This window comes from Saimiri boliviensis, chromosome 3 (assembly GCF_048565385.1).
Source record: "Saimiri boliviensis isolate mSaiBol1 chromosome 3, mSaiBol1.pri, whole genome shotgun sequence".
NCBI classification, from domain to species: Eukaryota; Metazoa; Chordata; class Mammalia; order Primates; family Cebidae; genus Saimiri; species Saimiri boliviensis.
In genome coordinates this window covers 67,672,174-67,696,068 of record NC_133451.1, presented here as the reverse complement: position 1 = coordinate 67,696,068, position 23,895 = coordinate 67,672,174, and the positions used below count along the sequence as shown (strand labels likewise).

Below are 23,895 nucleotides of genomic sequence, written 5' to 3'. Positions count from 1 at the left end.
TGAGATGATGATAAAGATGATGGAAGAAATTAATCCAGTCTATATGGACACCTCCAAAAAATCCAAGGGTAACAGAGATGACAGGGCACAGAAAGTTTACTTACGAAGGATACTAATAGCAATATAAGGGATGCTAAAATGCCCTCTAAAATCTTAAGTAAGAATAAAATAGTATGCTGTCATTAATCTTTTGGCACCAGTAACCCATGCCTTATGACAGGGTGTCTTGTCTCCGCCTTGTATGTTCTGTGTCATTGCATCATTTAGAAACTTTATGTTCTCAGGTTCCTAGGGCCAGTAATTTAATAATTCAGATTCTTATTTAAGATACCTTGTTGGAATACTCTCTAATTCCTTGGCAAATACTAAATTTCTATTTCAGAATATTATATCTACTCCAAAGGTCCCAAATAATGGAATTTTCAGATATATCTAAGCAGAATTAATTTTGCTAGTGTATTTTGAAAACTGTATATTCTGGAAAAGTTAAAGAATATATTTATGCTCTATAAATTTATTTTTGGGGTGGAGGAAGAAGAGCTAATGTCTCATGTTCCTATATTTTTATTTGTCATTTGTATTATTTTATTTGTCATTCTATCTTCTGATTCACCGTCTCTTTTAAAGAAGTACTCTGTCTCATGTCAGTTCTCCACAGTGCTATAATTACTTTTTAAAATCAACTCCCTTCCCTAAAAGGAAGAATTATGATTCCTTTATCTGTGGCAAGCAGCAGAACAAAAATTTCTGGCTTCTCTCATGTGAATTTCATCTTCCTAGTATACATATGTAATTGTCTACATTAAATGCTTGAAGAATTTTCCCATGCTTCTAAATGCAAACCATTTAAGCATGGCCTCTCAAACATATCTACTCTAATGAAGGGGAGACAAGCTTCAGGAAAATGAAGCACAGGAATAACAACCAGAAAAACCTGAATGACATAGGAATGGAGAAATAACATGACTCAGGAGATAATACAGAAAACACTCCACTTTCTCATATGGTTGATATAAAAATGACACTTAAGAGCATGGTGAACTAGAGAGCAAACGATTCCTTAACAAGTCAGTGGCTTGCACTGAACTTGGAAGGCAGCCAGGAATCAAGTGCTCCAGAGGCAATTTACTGTATTTCTTCTTACATTCATCTGGTTGCTTAATCTTGAGGTTTCCACAAGTTTTCTAAATATATTGAGGTGTTCATCATCATGGCATCCTGTGAGCAGTAATGAGACAGAGAAGATTATCACCCTAATTTGGTAGAAATGTATAAGACTGTTCTATATTTCTATACAAATAGTGTTGACTTCAATACTTTGGTAAGCTGCACTTACAACGACTTCTCTCACCTATTTACTTTGCAATTTGTATTTGTAGGGTGGCTAAGGTTTGTTTTCTTTTTTCTTTTTTCTTTTTTTTTTTTTTTGAGACGGAGTTTTGCTCTTGTTACCCAGGCTGGAGTGCAATGGCGCGATCTCAGCTCACTGCAACCTCCGCCTCCTGGGTTCAGGCAATTTTCCTGCCTCAGCCTCCTGAGTAGCTCGGATTACAGGCACATGCCACCATGCCCAGCTACTTTTTTGTATTTTTAGTAGAGACGGGGTTTCACCATGTTGACCAGGATGGTCTTGATCTCTTGACCTCGTGATCCACCCGCCTCAGCCTCCCAAAGTGCTGGGATTACAGGCTTGAGCCACTGCGCCCGGCCGGTTTGTTTTCTTTTATGTTAAACTAAATCTCTATATATCTGGTAATAGATGTAAATTTCTAAAAACACCACTCATACCACTTAGAAGACAATTAGTGTGGAACCACACAGCAACTCAATCACCTGGAGAAAATTTAAAGTTGATTTCTGTGAACTCTGGCTATGATCTATCAGTGGAACCTTCTTTCTGACCATGGATGTTACCAGCTGCCATTTCCAGATTCCATTTTAGCAGGCAGGAGTAGCAATACTGCTATATTTCTGGTAATTCTATTGATGGCTGAGAAAATTACTAAAAATATCTCCCTTTCATGATGTCTTTAGAAATACAGGATCATCATACACTTTTGTCATCCTCTCCAATCCTTCCCCTCCCCCTATCCTTTTTTCCCCAAGCCACTAAACATTCCTATCAGAGTGGTAAATCTATAAACTAGATAAAACTTTCTAGAGCATCTTCCAAATCTCTTGGCGGGGTCTTAATCTCATTAATCTGCCATAATCAACCCAAGGCAGGAGCAGATAAAATCCCTTTTCCATAGATATTTATGCTGTAATATTAATATGGAGCACTGAGAAGCAACTGTAAATAAATAAAAAAAAAACTCATCACAGTGCAAGTAAAAAAACCTTGCAGAGACACTTCTCTTGTTCCTGTGAATGTATTTTTTGTGTCTCAACTTTAATTCTTCTCCATAAAGGTAGATGATCCAATGTCAAATTCATTCTGCTAAACAGAAGTCTCTGGAAGTTGACTTGATTTCAAAGACCTAGACTTCACAGTAACCATTCTGTCCATGTTGTAAGCCACAATGGAGGCAGTTGGCTCACTGATCATAGGAATCTCCTAGTGACTATCAGTGGTTCTACCTGTTTCGTGAAATGATCTGTGTGGGTTCCATGATCACAGTGTTTAACAGTCTCTCAGAAAGACTTTGAAAATATTCATCATCTTTTCTAAGTAATTGGAACAAATTACCTCTGGGTTAAAGTATTAGATCTTCTCTTATAGTAAAAACTGGAGCTTTGAACTACTTTATAATTATCTACCACAAAATGTAGATATTTTGAATCAGACTAATAAGCCATATCATCAAATTAAATGACTGACCTTGAAAACTGAGGTGGTTGGGAGCCACATTAATTTGATTCTTTGCAACCTCAGATTAATAGTTTTGTAAAAGTGATACAGTTAAAAACCAGCCCTGTTTACTTAGAAACTGGTTATATACACTTATTTTCCTATGTTGCAGAACATGCAGTTGGAAATAGGCAGTGCAAAAACCACTTTCCAAATAAGCTTACTTTGTGTAATCTGGAAAACATAAATTCCAGGTACTTTTTTTATTGTGTGCATGGATATACCCATGACCTCACATAGTATGAAACAGCACTCACAAAATATGTGTTGAGTAAATCAGTGAATGAATCAAATGGATATATCATTAATGGATATGTATTGTTGAATTAATGTATTTGCTGCTACTTTGCATGAAAGCTTTTGTTCCCATTAAGTTAACTTGAGGAAAGTATTTCTGCAACGTAAGAATGACAGTACAGGTTTTTAAGTACAGAGAATGTTGGTACAAATAACCAGTGGTCTGAACAAGAAGGCTGAAATCTGGTGTAGAATAGAGATACAAATACCTAATGTAGATGGCAGGTTGATGGGTGCAGCAAACCACCATGGCATGTGTATACCTATGTAACAAACCTGCACGTTCTGCACATGTACCCCAGAACTTAAAGTATAATAATAATAATAAACAGAAATGTAAGATAGGAAGCTAGTCTTAAAGAGCCATCCAATCAGGTTGGGAACAACTAAGTAAAAGTGCAAGGCAGTACAGGATTAAGAGCAAAATGAGTAAGGCAGATGAAACCTGCAATGAGAGTCTGGAGAAGATGGGAATAAGTATGAGTGCTTTAAAGTTGATTGATATGAGAGTTGGGCAAAGAAACAGACTACACTGGAAGAGAGTTTAGGCCAGAAAAGGAATGAGGAGGATAGTGGTAATTGAAGTGTGACGTTGTATACTTCAGGATCAGTAGTTCAATGAGAATGGAGAGAAAATGTGTGTGCGCGCACACACACACACACACACACACACACACACACACACACACACACTGTTTTACACCAGGCATTATGCTTGGCAATTTACCTACATTAACTAGCTTATGTAAGGTGATTATTTCATTTAATCTTCACAACAACTTTATAAGATAGAAATTATTATCACAATTTTTCAGATGATATAATTGAGTTTCAGAGCGGTGAAATGATTTACCTAAGACCATAATTGTTTTAAGCAGCAGAGTTGCGATTTAAACCCAAATCATCTTGACTAAAAAGCATAGTCTTTTATGAAAAGTCGGGCATGACACAAAAAGGGCAGGGAGTGAAAGATGAATCCAAACTTTCAAACGCAAGGCATTAAAAGAAAACATAGACAGAAAGCTGCTTCTAAAACACTATGGGGGTTTTCACCCCATCTCTAGTAGTTTCTTAGGAGAAACTTCTATGTAATTCCAAATTACTTCTATGTAATTTCAAACCCTTTCCTGACCCTATGTTTGACTATTGGGTTAGAATTTTCAGGAATGGTTTGATCAGATGGAGTCTCAAATTAAAAGATCCCAGGGGAGATTTCCTGCCCAGTGGAGATTCCTTTGGAAAATTAAAAATAAGGCACGAGATATCTGGGGCAAATTCACCATTGTATACAATATCATACTTCCCTCTTTCAACAGACCATGTTGGGCCTGCTATTGAGCACGTAAGGCCTTTTGTAATGTTTCCTCCTTTCCTTTGATTCTCTGTTCCCTATACCAGCAAAGAGCCCCTTCCTCCCTTTTGCCCATTTGCTACCCTAAATACACATATTTGTGTAAAATTCATTGAACCTTTAAGATTCATCTCAAGAGGATTTCAGAACTGATACCTCCACTCTTGGTTATTCCAAAATCCTTACAGTCATACTTAATTGATTCTTCCATTTCCCTCATATCTAATTGTTTAACCAATCATCCCAACTCTCCTTTTAAATTATATCTACCATCTAAACACCTCTCAACATCTTCACCCATTACAACCTGGTCCATGCCCCATCATTTCTTACTTGGATAATTACAATAGCCTCTTAACAGGTATCCCTATTTACACTCTTTCCTCATTCAGTAGACAGAGTGACACTGTTAAAATACAAGTCAAATGACATTTCTTTGCCCCAAATCCTCCAATGGATTTCCACTACGTTAGAGTAAAATCCAATTATACTTCCTTGGTCTATCTGCCATGTGTGTACCTATGCAACAATCTTGCAAGTTCATCACATGTACCCCAAAACCTAAAATGCAATAAAAAAAAAAGGAAGGAAAAAAAAAAAAAAAAAAAAAAGATGTGAAATTATGTGGCACCACTGCTACTACCTCTTTGACTTTATTCCCTATCACTCATTCCCTTATTTCCTGTTCCAGTTACAACAGTCCCCTTGCAGCTCATAAGAAACAGTCATTAGAGTGAATCGGCAACCAACAGATGGGAAAAATTTTTGCAGTCTACCCATCTGACGAAGGGCTGATATCCAGAATTTACAAAGAACTAAACCAGATTTACAAGAAAAAAAAACAAACAAGCCCATTCAAAAGTGGGCAAAGGATATGAGCACATACTTTACAAAAGAAGACATACATGAGGCCAACAAACATATGAAAAAAATGCTCATCATCACTGGTCATTAGAGAAATGCAAATCAAAACTACATTGAGATACCATCTCACACCAGTTAGAAAGGCAATCATTAAAAAATCTGGAGACAACAGATGCTGGAGAGGATGTGGAGAAATAGGAATACTTTTACACTGTTGGTGGGAGTGTAAATTAGTTCAACCACTGTGGAAGACAGTGTGGCGATTACTCAAGGACCTAGAAATAGAAATTCCATTTGACCCAGCAATCCCATTACTGGGTATATATCCAAGGATTATAAATCGTTCTACTATAAGGACACATGCACATGAATGTTCATTGCAGCACTGTTTACAATAGCAAAGACCTGGAACCAACCCAAATGCCCATCGATGATAGACTGGACAGGGACAATGTGGCATATATACACCATGGAATATTATGCAGCCATCAAAAACGATGAGATCATGTCCTTTGTGGGGACATGGATGAACCTGGAAACCATCATTCTCAGCAAACTGACACAAGAGCAGAAAATCAAACACCGCATGTTCTCACTCATAGGTGGGTGTTGAACAATGAGAACACATGGACACAGGGAGGGGAGCACTACACACTGGTGTCTGTTGGGGTGAAATAGGGGAGGGACAGTAGTGGGTAGGGAGCTAGGGAGAGATAGCATGGGGAGAAATGCCAGATATAGGTGATGCGGAGGAAGGCAGGAAATCACACTGCTACATGTGTACCTATGCAACAATCTTGCATGTTCTTCACATGTACCCCAAAACCTAAAATGCAATAAAAACAAAACAAAACAAAACAACAACAACAAAAAAAAACACAAAGCAGGCTCCCCTCAAGGTCTCTGCATTTGCTCCTCCACTTGCCTGGAATGCTGCTTCCTCATTTTCCACATAATTCCCTTCTTCATTTGTTCAGGTTAGCATGAGCCTTCCCTGACCACCCTTTCTAAGAAACTCCATGCCATTATTCTCTAGCTATCTTATCTTGTTTTATTTTTGTATCACTAAGACACTACCTTGTTACATAGATATGTATATATTTGTTTGTTATTTGTCTCCTCTAATCAGAATGTAAGCTACTGGTAGGTAAGTACTTTGTCTCTTTAGGTCACTGTTGTATCTCAAGTACTTATAAAAATGCCTGACACATAGCAGATGTTCAATAAGTATTGAATAACCGAATGAATTTAATTTGAATAATCTGAAGAGCTATACTAAAAACAGTAATAATCAAGTGACTGAAAATAATCCAATGAAGATAGAGATATTAAAAAAATGAAAGTCACAAAGGGACCTGATACAATTTTCAAAACTGCATAACATGGTCAAAAAGTATCTAATCTTTGTCAATGTCAATGATTGAATAATTAACAGCTTACTTAGAATTAAAGATATTTAGGTGAGTTTGTACTGCTTGCACACATTTTATTGAAAATCTGTGTGTCTAACATCCATGGAAATCTCAGGGTAAGATGTGAGCCAAGATATGATTTCAGTGACACTAGGAATTCACCAAAACCCCAGAAAAAAGTGAATAAGGGGAGCATGCTTTGAAATCAATTAGAAAGCAACCAGACAATGATGAGATTGTCCCTTGAGGTATTCAGAACCTAAAGAATTTAGGATGGGCAGGGTGAATGATATGTGGATGTTGGATAAATAAATATCTTTCTTTTCTTTCATAAGTAAGGCATTAGTCTTCAAGTTCTTATATAAAGGGTAGGTTATTATTCACCCAAGAATGGCCTCCCATTCAGAAACCATGGTTTCCACATCCCTGGTTTCTGAATGGGAGACCATACTCCACACATGATTACATTCAGGTCTGTAGAAAGCTAGCAGACATGATGCATACACTTCTAGTTCAATTTTATTAGAGATGGATTTTCTAGTTCTGAGCTGTCTCACTTTCTCTTAGAAGAGAACATAAATAAGGAGGCAATTCAACTTCAACTATGTGGATAAGGACAACACTCAGGTGGAACGTTGTTATGGGATGAATTGTATCCCCTCTAAATTCAGATGTTGAAGTCTTAACCCCAATATCTCAGAATGTGACTGGTTTGAGAGACAGGGTCTTTAAAAATAAAATTAAGTTGAAATGAGTTTATTAGCATAGGGTCTAATCCAACCTTCTAAGAAGAGGAAATTTGAACATGAACACATAGAGAGGGAAGATGATGGGAAGACACAGAAAGAAAATGGCTGTCTACCCGTCAAGGTTGCCTCGGAAGAAACAACCCTACCAGTCCCCTGATCCTGAACTTCCAGCCTCCAGAATTGTAGGAAATAAATTTCTGTTGTTTAAACCATTCTGTTTGTGGGACTTTGTTATGGTAGCTCCAGTAAACCAATAGAAATAGTAAGATAGGGCCGGGCATGGTGGCTCATGCCTGTAATCCCAGCACTTTGGGAGGCCGAGGCGGGTGGATCACGAGGTCAAGAGATCAAGACCATCCTGGTCAACATGGTGAAACCCCGTCTCTACTAAAAATACAAAAATTAGCTGGGCATGGTGGCATGTGCCTGTAGTCCCAGCTACTCGGGAGGCTGAGGCAGAAGAATTGCTTGAACCCAGGAGGCGGAGGTTGCAGTGAGCCGAGATCGCGCCATTGTACTCCAGCCTGAGTAACAAGAGTGAAACTCCATCTCAAAAAAAAAAAAAAAAAAAAGAAAAAAGAAATAGTAAGATAGGAGAAAATGGTATCCCTGAATGAGCATAGCTGCCCAACTCTATTGACTGCCTCCCTAATTCCAGACTCTTATGGGAAAGAGCCAAATAATAATAATAATAATTATTATTATTATTATTATTATTGAGTCGGAGTCTCACTGTATCACCTAGGCTGGAGCACAGTGGCACAATCTCAGCTCATTGCAACCTTCTCCCAGGTTCAAGCAATTCTCCTTCATCAGCCTTCCTAGTAGCTAGGATTACAGGCGTGCACCACCAAGCCCCACTAATGTTTATATTTTTAGTAGAGACAGGATTTCACCATGTTGGCCAGACTGGTCTCAAACTCCTGACCTCAAGTGATCCGCCGGCTTCAGTCTCCCGAAATGCTGGGATTACAGGTATGAGCCACCACCCATGCCTGGCTAACCAAATTATCTTAAGTCAATCCATTTTGGTTTCCCTTTCTTGTAGCCCTTAACCTATACTCATGTATAATACTTAGAAGAAAAAAATGGAAACAACCTAAGGGTTTAACCATAGAGAAAGGATGAACCGAAATAACGATATATTTACTGAATATAACCACGAACCAGAACCTCAGCATGACAAATCAGTAAAACAAGTTTATGTGTATAAGTTATACATATTCCTCAAACTATTCAGTAGATGCATACATAAAATATCCGGAAGCAACTCTGGTACAAAATATAATGATAATGTCAGTTGCCCTAGTGGAGTAGAGATACTTTTCCATAAAGTCTGACTTCTTTACTTTTATTATTTAAACCAGTTTCATCAACAATATAATGTATCTTTATATTGGACTTATCACCTTTACAAAGACTTAACACTTTAAATTTGTACTGTCCAATTATGTTAAGACAGTAGAGAGAAGAAAGTCACTCTTAGACATTAACCTCACCAATTTTGAATTTTAACAAAAATGCCTACACATCATTCCTCTTTCCTATCTCTTTTCTTTCTTTATACCAATTCTTTCCTGTCTTATTTTATCCCTTCTTTTGATATAAACCAATGAGTAGAAAGGCATTGTCAGAGTTGGGAGACAGGGAAGAGAGATGGCAGTCAACAGGGAACAGACATTCCAGTTCTTATTCCACCTCAATCCCTGCAGGATGCATCATAAAATTGAAGCAAACCTACTAAAGCTTCAAAAGGGTAGAGAAATGTCTTTATGTTAGCTATGAGAAATTAGTGAGGCCTGAGAATTCACCAATCAGAGTGCAGTTAATTGAATTAACAGCATGGAAGTCATTAATTCGACCATTTAGCTGACCAAATCCATTTGATGAATTAAGAACAGTGTAATTATGAGATCTACATACTACTTTCCAATTTGTTATTCAGAAGAAGCTATTTACTACTCATAGCACATAATCTCAGTCTTCTCTATCTTTGTCAAAAATGTATGAAGTTACAGCCTTCTTTGTCAGAAATGTACGAAGTTTCTTTCAAAGCTACAATAGAAAATGGTGTAAAAAAATTGCCTGTGAAAGTAGTGATATCTCAGTGTGAAAAATAATAATCTATATAGCAAATATATTCTAAGTGAATAGATTATTTACTGCATGATTATTAGTAATGAAAAATAATTCTTAGACATGCAAAATAATTTTATCATAGATGCTTTTAAATACTGTTTCTTCTTTTAATGTAATTCAGGAGGGAGGACGTATCTTCAAGTAATTGAAGAGGAATGTTAAGCATTTGTCCGAAGCTGGACATACTGATGAACTATCGAGTTCTGTAATTGAAAATCAATTCAAAACAAAATAGCATTTCAATTTAGTAATAACTTTAAGGCCCTATTTATTTCCCCTAAACATCCAGAGAGGCATGGCATTGCAGGAAAACCCTAACTTGGATGTATGTTGAGGGAAAGCACGTACTGGTTGGTAAGGTGCTTGGCAAACATTACCTTTCATAGTGATAGTAATGGTGAGAAACTGTAACCTAACAACTGAATAATCTTGTAGTAGCAGTGATTATGGCATTAGTTAAATTTGAACTATATGATCACTAATTTCATGAGTCTTAATTGGGCACAGAGAAAAATAAGGGCAGTGCTCAGTTTCACAGTAGTGTAAAACCATAAAGATGGCTGTTGAAACAGTGTGAAGCAGTTTTAATAGTCAAGGGGAGAAATTATATTTGTTTAGTGATCCTTAAAATTTTTTTGTCAAAACATTAAGAGTTCTTTTACAGTGGTTTATAAATGTATATGGAATTAAAAATAAAATTAATATCACTGATAATAGTAAAATAAACATTACTATTTACTAGTAGTAAAAATACTGTTTACTAATATTAAAACTAATAATTAAACTACTACTAACTAATAGTAAAACTAAACTAATATTTGAAAAGCAAATGCAATTTAAAATGTTAGAAACATTGAGAACTAAAGTGTTTTATTTCTCTGTAAACATTTGGCAAAGTACAGTTTGAAAGATGCTTGCCTTCTTTTGGTCATACAACTGATGATTAGGAGCAAGCATCTTTTTTATGTCTTGGTGAACAGGCAGATTCCTTTCTAAGTATGAATCAGCTTCCAACATTTTATCCTTTGCCCTTTAATGTCATAAAATATCTCTGCAGGTTCCTTTAATGTGAAATTTTTTACATCCTCTGGGACATTGTTATCCTTTCCATCACAATCATTTCATTCATTTATGTTGGTAAATCATTCCCATCAATGTTATCTACTTTAAGTGGGTCACCCAGTTTTCTTTATTAGTGAAACAAAGATTTCTGCAAGAACAATTTACTTCAACAATTGATTTTATCTACATCCATTTTGTTAATCTTGGCTATAGTTACAGTGAAACTTTCGCCGATACTCACAAAGCAGCCACCACACTTTCCCTGTGGCAATTTGAAGCCAAATGTTACTTATGAGTTTTGTGGCATAACCCATCTTAAAGCTCCTCCCTCTCAGTTGGGAGATCATCGTTCACTTCAGGTTAAGTCCTGATGAGCAACTTGAAGTGCAACATGTCAAAACCTATCAATTGCCTGCTCCTGTGGGTGGCTGAGTCATGGCCTCACTGGCAAGACCTTCTTTACCCAGTCCAGGTCCTCATTAGTACTCTGGCTCCTTGACCAGAAGGCTGTCAAGATAGACACAACTAATCATATGGGTGTATTTTATGATAGAATTAGAAAATCTCGACCTCCCTGATGAGTTTCCGTGCTTTTACATGATCATTTGATAATGCTCTGTTGGATGTCCAAGATACACCAAACAGTAGAAGTGAATGGAATCACTAATATATTTGCTATCATTTAACTAATAACACTGACAGCTAGTGAGGTGGCAAAGCTATCGGGCAACAGGCTAGGTCTGCCAGCCTGTTCATCTCATATCTTTGTCTCTTTTCCACCTCCTTTTGAAATTTTTTATATACTTAGGTACACAGAACTGCAATTTGACTTCATAGCCATTACCAAGTTAGACTTTACATAAATGAAGTAACTAAATGTGCTACTAAGCATACACACCAACCCCAAAAGGCTCATTTAAAAATCGTTTTCAGAATACTTTTTACTTTCAGCAAAAAAATTCTTACTTAAAAATAAGAACATATGGAACTGATACAAGACCAAGGAAATACTCTATGAGAGAAGAGTCTTATAAAATGTGCTGAAATGAACTGCTGGGTAATCTTGCATTACAAGCAGTCAAGGTTGTGAACTGCAAACATCCCTACTTTTCTTGCCTCAAGCTGGTTATCTCATGTTGTCAATGCCATCTGGGTGCATCACAACTGTGGTAATTTTGCAATGAACGCATGATAACTATAATATTATCAAGACACAGAATGACAGTAAAGAAAATAAATAAGGCCATGTTTTAAAATAAAATATATCTTCACTCTTTCAAGTTGAGAAATTCAAATAAGTTACTCATATCTGACTTGAGTGATTGAACATAAAAGGTTCAATAAATGAGGTCATTCTCTAGTAATTTCAGCATGTACACAACACACACACACACGTACAAACACACAGACATATGTATATACATACAGATATACATGTTCATGTGGAGAGCCATCCCTGCTAGAATAGAGTTCCAACCATGTCAAGGATCCTATGTGTTACAGTCAATATGGGCAGTAGTGTTTTCTTTGATAAGGTACATCTGTATTTGCTCTTATTTATCGTTTTGTCTCTAGAACACATTGTTGCATATATATATGTCCTTAGCGTTTTCTCTTTCTTTTAGGCTCAAATGGCTTACTTGGATCCGGCCCCTGATACATTTTAGAATCTCACATATATGGGGCCAGTACCCTGGGACACTTCTAACTGTCTGCCTTTTCTATTTTATTCAATGATATGCTAGAACTTGGGTAAGCCATCAGCTGATGACCAGGTTTTAAGTGTAAATTAAAATCTAAATTATTTTTAAAATGGCATCATCTATTCTTTTCAGTTTCTCTGTAAGAACACACCTATAACTAACAAAGTTCTTGATGTGGCACTATTTTTTAGCCAGAATGATCAGTCTTATACACAAAATATTTCTAACATAAAAATGTCACCACTTATTTACTATATTCATACCTTCATGGACATCTAAGACTCCTAGGCTACACTGAAAATCTGAATGCAGGTAAATATCTGACAAAGATAATGGAAGTAAAATTGGATTAGAGGGTCAGAAATCTAGAAATCATCTGTCTTTGGGCCCAGTTTCCCCATTTCTAACTGGGTTAGAATTTTATTTTTTACTACTACATATTTGTTGCCTTATCTCTTTCATTGATCACAAAAACTTTAGCCCAGTTCCTTTTCTGTATTCTCTTTAAAACACAAGTGAAAAAGAGCTGACTTCAATGATCTAGATAACTACCGCGATCTGAAATACAGTTAGGGTTGGCAGACACACCCTAAGATGCCTTCTGGCTCTAAGAGTGAATAGCTGAGAATAGAGCATATTTGACTAAGTGTAGAGTAGGATGACAACTCTCAAAATTCAAAATAATGCCCAGGTTTATAAAAGGCCAGCTGTATTCTATGAATAAAAACTGTACTATAAAAAATTTGATCCCTAAACCAAATATTAATTATAGAATTGGAAGAGATGGAAAGGAAGAAAGGAAAGATGGAAGGGAAGGAAAGGAAGAGGGAGGGAGAAAGGAAATATTTAAGTCTGATTAAACTATTTTCCCTCAGAGGAAAGAGGTGATGATTAATAAGTTAATAATTCCCCATAAATGAAAAATTTCTCTATTTTTAAAATATGTAAGGTAGATGTTTTTATCTTCTTTACTTATCAAAAGATATTTGGTTTATTACCTTCAAAGTCCACATCTCCAACTAATTTTGTCTTCCCTGTCACTGGATCATGGACATAGTTGATACCCACATCAATTACCGCAGCACCTTCTTTAACCATATCAGATGTAATCAACTTTGGAATACCTGAAAACAAAAAAGAATTGTTTGTCCTTCAGCATAACAAAGGCTTATATATCTGTTTTGGTAGTCATGGCTTAAAAAAAATATATATATATATATATATATATATATATATATATACACACATATATATTTAATATAAATAAATACATACATATATATGTGTATGTATATATTTATTTAAATATATATATGTATATATATATGCTACATTGTTCCTTAAAAAAGAGGCCATTGATCATTTCTGAGCTGAAAGAAGAACAAAGACGATTAAGGCAGCACCTAAGGGCTTCTCAGGATGAAATCCTGCAGGAGTTACCCTATCACCTCAGAGATCGTTCCCCTGACATCGCAGGGACACCTGCTTGAGCAGCATCCTTTTGTATACCATGAATAGCATGAGGAGATCCTGCGGAGGTGAAGTAGAGTGGAGCACAATAAAAACAACTTGGAAATTGGAGGGAAAGAAAGAATGAATGGGGGGAAGGGAGGGAGGAAGGGAGAGATACAGAAAGGAAGGGAGGGGGAAAGAAAGAATGAGGATAATAATAATTCATATTCCCAAGGGTTCTTGTAAACAGTAAAGTGCCATACTCATAATGGCATCTCATCAACTCCAAACATGAAGTGCTAAGTGCTATCTTGAGTTTTCTTTTTATTTCTTCTTGGTTTCTTTGAATCATTATGTCTGATATGATTTTGAAAGGTGTAATATATAGTAAGCTCTCCTCACTATTGCTCTGTTCCAGTTTAAAAGATAAATCTGCAGAGATCTTCTGTCATCATCTATTTCCTGTAATTAGTTTCAAATGCAACAGTACCAGCTAACAATGGTTAATGTTCCAGTTTTTTTTTTTTAATTGAACACTCCATCCCCAAATTTAGTAGATTAAAGCAACAATTTATTATTATGTCTCATGGTTCTGTGGGTGACTGAGTTCAGCTGGATGCATCTGGCTTGAGATTTTTCATGTAATTGGAGTCAGATGGTATCTGAAGCTAGAATCATTTAGAGACATGACAAGGCTAAAAGGGCTCACTCACATGGTTGCAGTGGATGCTTGTGGTTGGCTGGGAGCATAGCTAAGGTTGTCAACTGGAATGCATATGCATGAACGCTCCATGGGGCTTGGGTTTCTCACAGTCTGGCAGCTGGCTTCCAAGAGTGAGTGTTCCAGGAGATCAGAAGTATTAGTTGCCAGTCTCTTAGTGCTTAGACCAGGAAACTAGCATAATGTCACTTCTGTCAAATACTATTGGTCAAGAAGTAACACAGTCCACTCAGATCAAGAGAAGGAACAGAGACTCCACTTCTCAGTGGGACAAGAATCAGAGACTCTGTGGTCATCTCTATTATTATATCACAATGCTTCTGGTGGCCATGGTGTCTGGTAGATGATTTACTCACATTCGTATTCTAGATCCCTTGCAGAAAAAGCCACTGTCTTGTTAGAGACATTCTAGCACCTGAACTATTCATTTAAGTATTACAGGTAGCTTTAATATCACCTCATAACATGATTTTTACTGCTAGCAAGAGTTTAAAGGCTATAAACAAATGATCCATGCTAACATAGATGTAGCTATGAGATAGCTTCCTTAGTTTCATAATGATGTAACAGAAGAGGAATCTTCTGTTTGAGATATATTTTTCCCTTGCTTTCCTATCCTGTGATATATAACTTATCCTTTTTATTTGTTCTGACATAGATACTATGCATTGCTCCACATAGTCATAAAATCCTGTTTCTTGTTGGTATCCAATAGAAAAAGAGGACATACATTGAGTATAGCTGCAGAAAAAAAATTTCAACATAAAAATATTCATGAAATAGTTATTAAAGTCCAGATACCATGCTAATGGCAAGTATCCCAATCTCCCTCTGATTATTATAACATCTCAGGGAATATTAAATGGTAATAAACAAATTGCACAATTTTCAAAATACAGAAAAGTATGAGCTTGATTTTAATTCCCCAGAAAATCATAAAATAGAAAAAAACTTTAAATGTTTATCTTTTTTGGATAATGATGCTTTTTATGTCCACTGTAGAAAATTTGGAAAACACATAAATATTTAATATGAAAATGAAAGGAGTATTATCTTACCATCCAAAGAAAATTAAGTATTAGTATTTTTAGTGTATTTATTTCTAGGATTTCAAAATATTTATATATTAAATATAAAATATGAAACCTGTATTTCATTGATGTTGTGACTCACTATGTGCCTCACCACTCTGTCATTAAATTAAATTATGAGCATTTTCCCATTTCATTTTATTTGAAAATTAGAAGCTATATGAACTAATTCGTTATATGGATTACCATAAAAACATATTAATTCCTGCAGTGTTTCTAACATTTTGCTGTTATAAATAATGTAGTGATGATCATTTATGTTCAGAAAATGAAAGGTAATTTCTTAATTACAGCATCAAGTTTTAGAAATCTTTTCATTGAACTCTTTTGAATGGAAAAATGTAGGTTAGATAAAAGCACCTATTGGTAGAGTCATAGGTGGTTAAATAACATGTTACAAAACTGTTGATCAATGCATTTGTAACAAGGTCTACTGAGGTCTTCTTTGGAAAGTATTTTTCAATACCATGTTCAAATTTTTAATAAATGATTTGTAAGAACCTATTGGCATTGTGATGGTTTTATCTTTGTTCTCCTCCAGATCCATTTTCCACCATTTTTCTCCTTTACTCTAGGCCAGTGGTGAGACTGACCCTTACAAAGGTCTTGTGCGCTTCTTGTCTCTCTTGGAATCATGTCACGGCCATGAGATCAAGCTCAAGCTAGCCTACTGAAGGATACAAGTACTGTAGAGGATAGCTGAGTCACTTTAGCTGAGGCCATGCTAGACTGATCAGCCCCCTGCCAATAACCAGTGATGACAGATGCTTGATCAGGCCCCAGGAAGATTGTCAGTAGTGAATGAGTTACAGTCACTGTAACTGACCAGCTGAACTATGGATTCAGGAAAAATTTTTTTAAAAGGTGTTTGTCTAAGTGACTTTTTGTTTTGTTTTGTACCAGTAGCTACACAGCCCATATTTGAAAATGACAGAAAATTGGACAGAATGGCTACTGGGTTGTAATTTTTGAATGATGGATCATAAGTATCAAGAAGAATATGAATGGAAACAAATGTATAATTCTCACAAAGTGCTGTACTTGATTAAAAACTCAATATAAAACTAAGATGGTCTCCAGATACTAGAATGTAATATTTTCCAATATACTTTTAGCAAACTCTCTGGAATAGTTGGTTGTACTTCAGAGGCTTGTCTAAGGAAGAATGATCAGAACCAGTCTAGAAATCATGTCAAATTCTTATCACTTGCTATCAGACTAGCTGGTTCAATTGCTTATTACTACTGTTCTACAATATGATAAAATCTTGTGCCACAACATAAAGCATCTATATCAGTAAACACAGTTTAATTCGGCTAACTTTATTTTTGTTTTTTGTACCAAATGTTTTCAATGAATTAAGTGGTATGTTGATTTACAGTCTGGTGCAAGTTCCCTATCTTCCTGTAGATCTATAACACATAATGTGTAGAGGGTATGAAATAGTCACAGACCATCACCAGTGCACTGACCACACAGTGAAAACCTCTGCAATAGAGGAATGGTTGAATGAACTTACGCTGCCTATCTCAGAAAAAACAAACAAACAAATGCCTACACCTAAAAACAAAATGAGAAAAACCCAATAACTACAGTAGTTTCTTCAATATGTTAAACTGCAAATCAGGACGATTTCAATCTATATGATTCAGAGAGTAGAAGAAAGGAAAAAAGACAAAGGGATGAAATATATTTTAGTTCAATATAAAGAAGATTTTAAGGGTAATATAATAAACCATAAAGAGAAACTATATAGTATCCTTATTCCTTATAAGCAATATTCAAAATAAAGGAGGGATTAAACTGGGAAGGTTAGTTGCAGGCGGACAAGTCCCCAAATGACCTTGGCTGCCCTAGCTCTTTCCCCTTCCACTTAACAGAGACATTCTCTTTATCCCATTCTAGTTCTAGATGGGGTACCCTAGTAACTAGAATAGGGCATCTTGAGACAAAGAGAAAGTGTTGGGTACAATCTAGGCTATGTCCTCCTCCCTCCTAGAACGAGATGTTTCCCAGTGCTTGACCTCAGCAATTTAAGTGGTGCTCAGGGTATACAAACTCAGGGCAAAGTGCTTTTGAGCTTCCTCAGCTGTGTCACATGGGGCAAGCAAAGATGAGACTCCATCTGCCCTGGACAGTTTCCTGATCCTTGGGAAGTTGGTTCATCAAGGATTCTAGGCTTCTGTTTATTCTTGTTACGTATCTGTGAATAAAAATATCTCCTTTGGCTGATTTGTATGAGTGTTCTGTCTCACCATTCTTACGCAAGCGATAGAGGTACTGGGCCCCCTTTTGCTCCTCCATGCTATCCTCATGGTGTTGGGCCTACTAGAGAACCTGGGTCTTCTCTAAGCTTCTGGCAGACTTATAAACTTCTGTATTAGTGATGTCTTTCAATTCTAAAATGTCAACATTCTCCTTTGTTCTTTCAAATAATAATAATAAACTTTTCCCAAGTAATTAATTTCTGAAGTTGTGTTGATCTTTGAATCTATCATTCATTCTACTTAAGAAGATAGAGAAATAACATAAATTATATTTAGTGGTTGGAATTATAACAAACATATACAACCCCTATTTTAGTTATGCTGAATACTCTAAGTAGTCCACTTACATTGCTGTCTTACAGAGGCAAATGATTGGAAGCACATAGTTGCTCAATCATTATATTTTCAAAGATATTGAAAATAAATTTCTTGGACTTGATGTGTTTAACTTCCTAAGCATACAAATGCAATATAAATTATTGTCATTTTATAAAATATAATTAAATATATTTAAATATTAGATAAAGAAAAGACATATTACTAGGATGCATAGTCAGAATTGTTTTCTTTTTGTCAGAGTTGAAAATGAACAATTTCAAGTGAATAATTCCTATGAGCTTTACTTTTTCTGTTGTTGCTGTTGTAATTCCATGGGAACCAAATCTTAATTCTTATATAATTTGAGACCTCAAGCATTATATGTAAGAACCAAAACCATCCACACTCACATAGCTCATATAAGTTGTAATATTAACATTATTTTATTATTCAGCTGTCTTCATCTACATAACTTTCTTACTCCAGGAAACTCTTAGTCAGAAAGATGAAAGTTGAAAGTGATTTTGCCTCAGGAATTTACTGAAAAATTCATTTAATGAACAGCAAACCTTTTGATATTTCAATAGGTAGCATCAAACAGCTTATTGTGTAGGATGTTTTGAAACCCTTGCTTCAAAACCCTCTCCTTGTATCCACCAATCCTAAACTTGCATATTATAATCATTATCTAATTCTAAGCAAGTCCCCATAAGGCACATTAAACGACTTGCCTTGCAATACCACTCAGGACATCAGCATGGACAAAGACTTATGATGAAATCACCAAAAGCAATTGCAACAAAAGCTAAAATTGACAAATGGGATCTAATTAAACTAGCTCCAGCACAGCAAAAGAAATGATCATCAGAGTGAACAGGCAACCTACAGAATGGGAGAACACTTTTGCAATCCACCATCTGACAAAGGTCTAATATCTAGAATTTACAAGGAACTTAAACAAATTTATATGAGAAAAAACAAACGACCTTATAAAAAAACGGACAAAGGATATGAACAGGCACTTCTCAAAAGAAGACATTTCCAACATATGAAGAAAAGCTCAACTCACTGATCATTAGAGAAATGCAAATCAAAAGCACAATGGGATATCATCTCATGCCAGTCAGAAGGACAATTATTAAAAAGTCAAGAAATAGCATGCTGGCGACGCCATGGAAAAATAGGAACTCTTTTCCATTGTTGGTGAGAATACAAGTCAGTTCAACCATTGTAGAAGACAGTGTGGTGATTCCTCAAGGATCTAGAATTAGAAATACAATTTGAACTAGTGATCCCATTACTGGGAATATATCTAAAGGATTATAAATAATTGTGTCTACTATAAAGACACATGCACACATATGTTTACTGCAGCACTATTTACAATAGCAAAGACTTGGAACCAACCCAAATGCCCATCAATGATAAACTGGATAAAGAAAAGGTGATACGTATACACCATGGAATGCTATGCAGCCACAAAAAGGAATGAGATCATATCCTTTTCAGGGACGTGGATGAAGCTGGAAGCCATCATCCTCAACAAACTAACACAAAAACAGAAAAATCAAACACCACATGTTCTCACTCATAAGTGGGAGTTGAACAATGAGAACACATGAACACAGACAGGGGAACAACATACATCAGGGCCTATTATGGGTAGGGTGAGCATCAGGACAAATAGCTAATGTATGCTGGGTTTAAAACCTAGGTGATGGGTTGATAGGTGCAGCAAACTACCATGGCACGCAAATACCTATGTAACAAACCTGCATGTTCTCCACATGTATCCTGGAACTTAAATTAGAATTTTTTTTTAAATAGATTTGCTTTGAAACAAACTCTAACATCTTATAAATATTTCAACTTTGCCTCATACTCTAACATGTTAATAAGGTTACCTGGCTTTCCAGGAGAAAAAATATCTCTCATGTGTAGAATATGATGATTTCTATAGCAGAGTCCTACCATGGCTAACTTCAAGCTACTAATGTGACCTCACTGAACATGGATTGGGGAAGAGATGTTCAGAATCAATCTCACAGGCTGGTGGAGCCAGCTTCAGCATACCACTGCTACTAAGGCTCTGTCACTACAGTTCTCACCCATGCTACAATGACCATAAACTAAGATTTGTCATACCATTGAATTGTTTGGGTAATATTTTGGGGGAATCAGCATTCAATAATCTTAAAGATCCACAAAGATCTAGTCAATAACTTCTCTTGTACATGATCCAAGGCCTTAAGTCAAAAATCATGAGTACCCTGTGGCCTATTAAACTTCCTGCTAGAGTAAGGAGTTGTTGGTCTCTGACTGTTATGATGAGGTATGTCTCACATTGAGTCTAACCTCTTATATATATTTTTTCACTTAAAGTTCCCCATGCACTGCATTTATTTTGTCTTCTATGAATAAGAATCCCTTTTCAGGGAATACTTTGATTACCTAATCAGATTTGAGTAACTTTTATCCTTTGTAGAAATCAGTTTAATTATTAACTGCACTATATGTCTCTATCCCTGTCATTTTTTTGTATCTCTATAAAAGCGAAGTTCACAGAAAGGGAATGGGTGTAAACCAGATAAATCCATCCTCAAACTGACCTTGATGGGCTGGGCATGGTGGCTCATACCTGTAATCCCAGCACTTTGGGAGGTTGAAGCAGGTATATCACTTGAGGTCAGGAGTTGGAGATGAGCCTGGCCAACATGGTGAACCCCCATTTCTACTTGGAAAAAAAAAAAGAAAGAAAAATCAAACTGATCTTGAGGACTGAGAAATTCAGAAAGTTCTGAACTTTGGAAAACTCTGGAAAAACTTTGCCTCAGGTCATGTACCAAACTCTCATGAATGCTTTTTCCAGTCTATCTTATGATATCTCTCCAAAACTTACTGTCCATGAACTGCACATGTGTGAGGTTTGCAGCTGGAGATGGCCCAGCCAACAGGTCATGAGGGGCTGAGGCAGGAAGCACATGAGCGGTGCTTCCCCTGATGATTCTTAGACTCTACTGGACTTGCCTCAGTTTAAACTGAAGACCATTCCTCCCTCTGACAGACTCTGTCTTTGTACATATATTTATATCGTAACTCAAATTCTTACATTTATTATCTCTCCAAATGGCTTTGTTTCACTAAAGATGATTTAGAATTATAATAGACATTTTCAGGGAGTTTTGATATGAACAAAAGTGTTCATTTTAGAGGCGTCTGAGAACGTAAAAAAATACAATTCCAAATTTCAAATGGTCTGCATTACTGTTTGAGGAAGTATCCAAAATTATTCAGACTTCAAAATTGTCCCCTTAAAAGATTCCTTTGTTGAGGCAAATAATAATAATAATGATGATGATAATGATAATAAAAGCGAAATACTTAATCTCTTTTAGATTCTTCGAAACTTCAGCACAAACCTAATGGTCTTTATCCTGTTCTTCTTCTTCTCCCAGCCTGTTTCTCCATCTCCTCCTGGCTTGTTCTCCCTTCCCCCTTTCTTCTGGCTGTCCAGAAACCCATAAAGTGCATTACCTTATAAAGTTAAGACCCCCTCAGAGCAGGGAAAAAACAAACAAACAAACAAACAAAAAAACCCTCTTACTGTTAATTTTAAGATCTCATCCCATTCTGAGCTAAAAGCCAATATTAAAATTTACCCAAAGCCTGGCCATTATAAAATTTGCAGAGGCATCAGAAAGAGTTTTAGGAATGTACAATCCATACTTCTCAAATCTACATTTATTATTTCATATGCTCAGATACAAAAGAACTGAATAAAAAGGCATAATAGAAAGGTTCCCAATTGCATAAGAAATCAGAGGGATTTTGGAAGCTGTAGATTTTGAATGTCTTTTAGAAGCCATCCCCCAAATTATTCCTTTGAACTTAGATTGGACTCTGATGCAATCCTATAAGCTAAGGAAGAATCAATCCATTAGGGAGGTCAGTGATAAGTTATTTGACACCTTTTGACAGAATTCAGAAGTAAACACTAATTCAGATGAAACCTCACTTTCTGATCATTTTCTTGTGAATGACCTTAAGCCAGAATTAAAGGCATTAAAACGCAAGAAAAAAGCAGAAAATGGAAACAGCCTATTGCCAGACCTCTAGCACCTTGTTGAACATTTTGAAAGGGACTTGGCACAAAAATCAAGTAAGACTTAAATTAAATTTAGGCCCTCACAGATAAAAAAAATCAGACATTACCCATCATCAAACACTCCCTAAAGAGGGAGTCACTTGGTAAAGACATTTGCAGATACTGTAAACAGAAAGAACACTGGCCACAAAAATACTACTACTACTACTAATAATAATAATATATTAAAAATAAAGGAAAAAAATGAAGGATGTAAAACGGAAAGTACTTAAAGAAAATCAAATGCCCAGTTTCTCTTTTTACCCTTAAATTCACAAGGAGAAATTTCTTACAATTTTAAGAACAACCTTTTGATTGATGTAGGTACTACCATATTGGCCTTAAATTATTCTATTCTTATTCAACATTTCCCTTTGAATAAACATATTACGTAGCCTGTAGTATTTCTAATAATTCCTAGACAATCATTATGTCCAGATCTAGAACAGAAATATAGTCTTTCCTCCACTGTGATCACACCTGTTAATTTGATACTCTGAAAGTGGAGTTGCCAGATTAAATGATGTCCTGATGATCTCTTTCTTAAAACTCCTTAGAAAGCCCTATTCACAGCTAGTTTGGATAATGACATAGACTTACTGGTACCTGTGTATCAAAATCAAGCTCAAATTGAAAATATCAGCTGGGTGCGGTGGCTCAAGCCTGTAATCCCAGCACTTTGGGAGGCTGAGGTGGGTGGATCATGAGGTCGAGAGATCGAGACCATCCTGGTCAACATGGTGAAACCCCATCTCTACTAAAAATACCAAAAATTAGCCAGGCATGGTGGCACGTGCCTGTAATCCCAGCTACTCAGGAGGCTGAGGCAGGAGAACTGCCTGAACCCAGGAGGCGGAGGTTGCGGTGAGCCGAGATCGCGCCATTGCACTCCAGCCTGGGTAACAAGAGCGAAAACTCCGTCTCAAAAAAAAAAAAAAAAAGAAAAAAGAAAAAAAAAGAAAATATCAAAGAGATGCCAGAAATTTTGTGGGTAAAAGTTTGATATTATTATCAGGATTATTGGGGCTACACCTCTGCAGGTTCAGATTGACCTTTATTTCAACTTAAATAATACCTTCTTAAACCACTAGCTAATACCTAAAACTAACACTTACATTTCTGTTTAAAAAAAGGTCTAAAAACCCCAATGTGTAGGGATATAGATTCATTGAGGACCTTAGAGCCATAAATAGAATATTCATTTTCCATGGTAGCAAATCTGAATTCTATTTTATCTTTGTGCATCCTAAGGCTATATGCTTTACAGTTTTTGATCTGTATTTTGTTTTCTGTAGTGTCTCCTTAGATAAAAATAATTTATAGTTATCTGCCTTCTTCTGGAAATATAAAAAGATATACCTTCTGCTATTATGCCTTATAGTTTACTGAGGCACCAACACACTTTTCACAAGTCTTCAACCTGGACCTAAAGAATTTGAAATTTCTCTGTAATTCTACTCATATAACACTGGTG

General features: G+C 36.1%; 1 protein-coding gene across 20 annotated transcripts in view; it reads right to left on the bottom strand.

The window, feature by feature from the left end:
- The window catches only part of MTHFD2L (methylenetetrahydrofolate dehydrogenase (NADP+ dependent) 2 like), a 169,901-nt gene that overhangs the window by 9,283 nt on the left and 136,723 nt on the right, over positions 1–23,895 (bottom strand). For 12 of the 20 annotated variants that reach the window (XM_074396267.1, XM_074396266.1, XM_074396272.1 and 9 more), the window contains 3 exons: positions 20,916–21,008; positions 13,427–13,552; positions 1,145–1,218 (listed from right to left, as the gene is read on the bottom strand). In XM_074396267.1, the coding sequence (XP_074252368.1) occupies positions 1,145–1,218; positions 13,427–13,552; positions 20,916–21,008 (293 nt within the window). Of the gene's footprint in view, positions 1–1,144; positions 1,219–13,426; positions 13,553–19,346; positions 19,539–20,886; positions 21,009–23,895 lie in introns of those variants that run through there. The other 8 variants (XM_074396278.1, XM_074396280.1, XR_012516845.1 and 5 more) reach the window with 7 other exon arrangements.